The following is a 3,393-nucleotide window of genomic DNA, read 5'->3' as shown; positions in this document are numbered from 1 at the left end:
CGCGATCGGGCAATGAGCACTCGCGCGAGATGCTCGTCCGAGGTGCAAGCGCTTCTCGATGAGATCGTTTTGAGCGCCTCCAGCTCCGCCAAGAGCGAGGTACTCTAGAATCTATGGATACGTACGTACTCAGTCAGCTTGTGAACAGAGGTCATTGCGCTCGAGCGCCAGCGGCTCGCCGACGAGACGGAGCGGTTCTTATCGCTACAGCGGTCGGCCCCGTCGCCAGTCTACGACCAACGCCCGGCCAGCTGGACGCAGTTTGACGCGCACACGCTGTCTCCGACGGCGTCGCACTCGCCGCATAACTGGTCGCCGTACCGATCCACGCGGGATGCCGTCCAGGCGCCGTCGCCGCGGAGGCATCGCTTCTTCCAGGACAACGAGCCATCCTATCCTCGAACGCTGGCCCATGCGGATAAGGACGAGGACGAGGACGAGACGGAGCTCGGAAACCCGCTGGAGCAGTCGCTCTGCTGCGACAGTACGTTCGTGCCCATCGACAAGCCCTTGTCGACCTTTGTGCCGCCGCGCGTGTCGACGCAACCAGCGCCCGTCGTCGTATTTGCCAAGCCATCGAGTATCTCGCCACTGAGCTCGATCGACGAGAACGACCACAACCGCAAGGTCATTCAGACCAGCGGCAAGTACAACTGGGACGTTGCCGACGCCGTCGTACCCCGTCGGTCGGCGGCGCGCAAACCGACCACCAGTAGCAGTAGCAGTAGTAGCGCCGACCCGTCGCAGTTGTTTCAAGTCAAGGTGCTCGTCTAATCTATCGACCATTCGATTCGATCACACGACTCTGATATCGACACCGCCCTGCACCACCGACGACGCCACACAAAACGACCACCGACGCAAGGGGCAGGGATTGATCCTGACCAGATCGAGAGCCCACGGCACTTGATAGATAGATAGATAGATAGATAGATAGATAGATAGATAGATAGATAGATAGATAGATAGATAGATAGATAGATAGATAGATAGATACCAGTAGACCATCAGAATGTGCAATGTTGAGGTTAGGGTCTGGAGTCGATCTAACGTGGGCTACAAATGGTACCATCGACGTGCGGTCGACGGTGGGCTCACGAGGCGAATACCATTAGTACTATCCAGGGGCGAGACCTACAAAGTATCCAGGGGCGAGACCTGGACGCGACCCGTGACGAGCGAACGTCACCGACGTTGTTCCTGGAGACGAGCAGGACAACATTGTTGCTCGTGGTCCAAGGGTGCGTCGACGCCGTGAGTGCTTGGTTAAATCTTGCAAGCGTCAAGCGTCACCACGCGCGAGGGGTGGAGATGACGCAAGACCCACGGCAGATGACCAGAAACAAGAGAGCTTCCGTCGGCGCCGCAATGCGTGGGCAATGCGAATGAGCACCTCGTTTAAGACGTGCTCTCGTTGGCGACCGTGTCCAGCACGGCTCGAAGCATGAGAGAGGTTGCTGTTGCCATCCAATCACGGTATCCGGACCACGTGGCAAGCGGATCGCAGCCCGTCCTCCTCTTTGCCCATGCACAGGATCAACGGGGCCTCTTGTCAACAAGCAGATACCTGTCCTCGCATCCGTCCAGCGGTCTGTGTGCCTAGACAAGGTGGCTGCTGCCAGGAATGCAAATCTTGATATCGGGTTGAAGAATCGCGAGTTGGGCAAGTTGTAGAAAGTTGCGCGTTGAAGGGTTAAAACGATCTTGCGCATTGTGGTCTAGAGGTGGTAGCCGGGCAGGACTGACTTGGCGTCGAACGAGCACGTGCCCTCGTCGAACGACTGCACGTGGGCGGCCATCTGTGACGTGGCACAAATCGGGCAGAGAAGGGTCACGCAGAGGTCTTCGAGCATCTAGCTCATGACAGTACGATGAGCTAAATGCCAGGGCACGAGACACGGACGTACCGAGCCAGGAATCTGGAAGACGGTGCGAAGCCGCGACCGAAGCCGGTACATGTACAGCCAGAGCCCCAAGGCAAAGACGATCGCGAGCAAGGTGCCGCCGACGTCGCCGACGATGCAGCCAAGAAGGACGACAGCGTAGAAGAGACCCGTGCTGAGCACCTGCGCCACGTACGAAGAGGATGAAAAGCCCATGCGGAAGCTGATCTGGGCGAGCGAGATGCACGGGCAGAGCGCGCTCATGAGTGCTAGGGAAGCAAGAGCGTCATGCGACACCACTCATAAACTCAAAAACTCAATAACGTACTGTTGGGCACGCACGCGCTCCAGCAGCCGCAGAGGTGTTGTCGCCACTGGCGCTGCGGAATGCCATTGTGGTCGACGCCATGGCCGCCTTCAATGTCCGGGTACGTCGCGTCGCTGTCGATGATGATGTCGAGCGCTTCCGTCATTGCGATAGCTGGCTGCATCATAGTGGGAATGAATCTCAAAATGAAAATGCTTCCGCGAGGCATGCGCGTTGAGAATGTCGTTACGTCTACCGTACACTGCGAGGGTAGCAAGGACAACCAACGCTAACGACAGCATAGCAGCATGCCGGCCGTTGAGTGCTTGGCATGCGCGTTGAAGGACGGTTCGCAAGGTCCGTAGTACGGTACCAGTGCGTTGTACTTACCCTTGCTAACAACGTTGGACTAATTCTTTGATTCCCTTGCCATCGATGGTTGCAATACGCAGTGCGTCTACCCCCAAGTCTACGCAGGCAATGAGCCCCATGCAAAGCAAGCACATGCGTGGTCCATGCGGGAGCGGGGGTGCTGCTGGTTCTGGCGAAAGCTCGCTGACCGCAAACTCGATACATTGATAGAATCCGGTTGCACCTGGGTTGCCCTCGATTGAAGGCGCATGTTCTTGTAACGAGGTTTTCGCTTGACACACATTTCGGAAGCAAGGCAAGACGAACATGGACTGGCTCAAGAAGACGAAGGCCAAGGTCACGGAGAAGGTCTCCAAGCACCAGCAGGAGGCGAAGATCAAGAAGCAGACCTTCAAGGGTCCGGGCTACTCGCTCCAGGATCCGCCGCCCGCGCCCGGGCCCTCGGCGGCAGCAGCGCCGCCGCCGCCGCCGCCGCCGGTAGGCCATGTTCCTCTGCCATCCAGCTGCTCATGGCAGCGATAGAAGCGGTCGGTGAACGTGACGGACGAAGAGCGTGCGCTTCGCCGAGCGCAGCAGGTGCATGTGCTCGAATGACGTGCATTCCATGGAGCATGGCGTAGGCAGCAGCGGCGCAGCGGCGCGAGGTACCAGCGCCCAAGAAGCGCACGACCTTCAGCACCGAAAAGGACGACGACGACTAAGAAGAAGATGAGTATGCACCATGGGCTGCAGCTTGTGGACTCTAATCGACATCGTAGTGCGGTGCGATTCTGAAGCCTTTGAGGTCGCATAGATGCTAGAGCAGCTTCAAGATCGCCGAGAGTTGTTTTC

The 3,393-nt window shown here is 58.0% G+C and overlaps 3 protein-coding genes across 3 annotated transcripts; 2 read left to right on the top strand and 1 right to left on the bottom strand.

Moving 5' to 3' along the window:
- Positions 1-12: 12 nt before the first annotated feature.
- On the top strand, positions 13-774 carry SPRG_11184 (hypothetical protein; the record flags this gene model as incomplete). Its single annotated transcript, XM_012350652.1, has 2 exons — positions 13-99; positions 151-774. 2 exons carry the CDS (start codon positions 13-15, stop codon positions 772-774), a joined length of 711 nt encoding a protein of 236 aa, XP_012206042.1.
- Positions 775-1,718: 944 nt separating this feature from the next.
- Positions 1,719-2,356, bottom strand: SPRG_11183 (hypothetical protein; the record flags this gene model as incomplete). Its single annotated transcript, XM_012350651.1, has 3 exons — positions 1,719-1,853; positions 1,908-2,152; positions 2,212-2,356. The coding sequence occupies 3 exons, from the start codon at positions 2,354-2,356 to the stop codon at positions 1,719-1,721; spliced, it is 525 nt and encodes a 174-aa protein (XP_012206041.1).
- A 494-nt stretch (positions 2,357-2,850) lies between these two features.
- On the top strand, positions 2,851-3,263 carry SPRG_11182 (hypothetical protein; the record flags this gene model as incomplete). Its single annotated transcript, XM_012350650.1, has 3 exons — positions 2,851-3,039; positions 3,085-3,138; positions 3,183-3,263. Exons 1-3 carry the CDS (start codon positions 2,869-2,871, stop codon positions 3,261-3,263), a joined length of 306 nt encoding a protein of 101 aa, XP_012206040.1. The 5' UTR covers positions 2,851-2,868.
- Between the last annotated feature and the right edge of the window lie 130 nt (positions 3,264-3,393).

This window comes from Saprolegnia parasitica (assembly GCF_000151545.1).
Source record: "Saprolegnia parasitica CBS 223.65 unplaced genomic scaffold supercont2.68, whole genome shotgun sequence".
Taxonomy (NCBI): Eukaryota; Oomycota; class Saprolegniomycetes; order Saprolegniales; family Saprolegniaceae; genus Saprolegnia; species Saprolegnia parasitica.
Note: the sequence above shows the minus strand (reverse complement) of the source record. Positions and strands in the feature narration are given on the sequence as shown.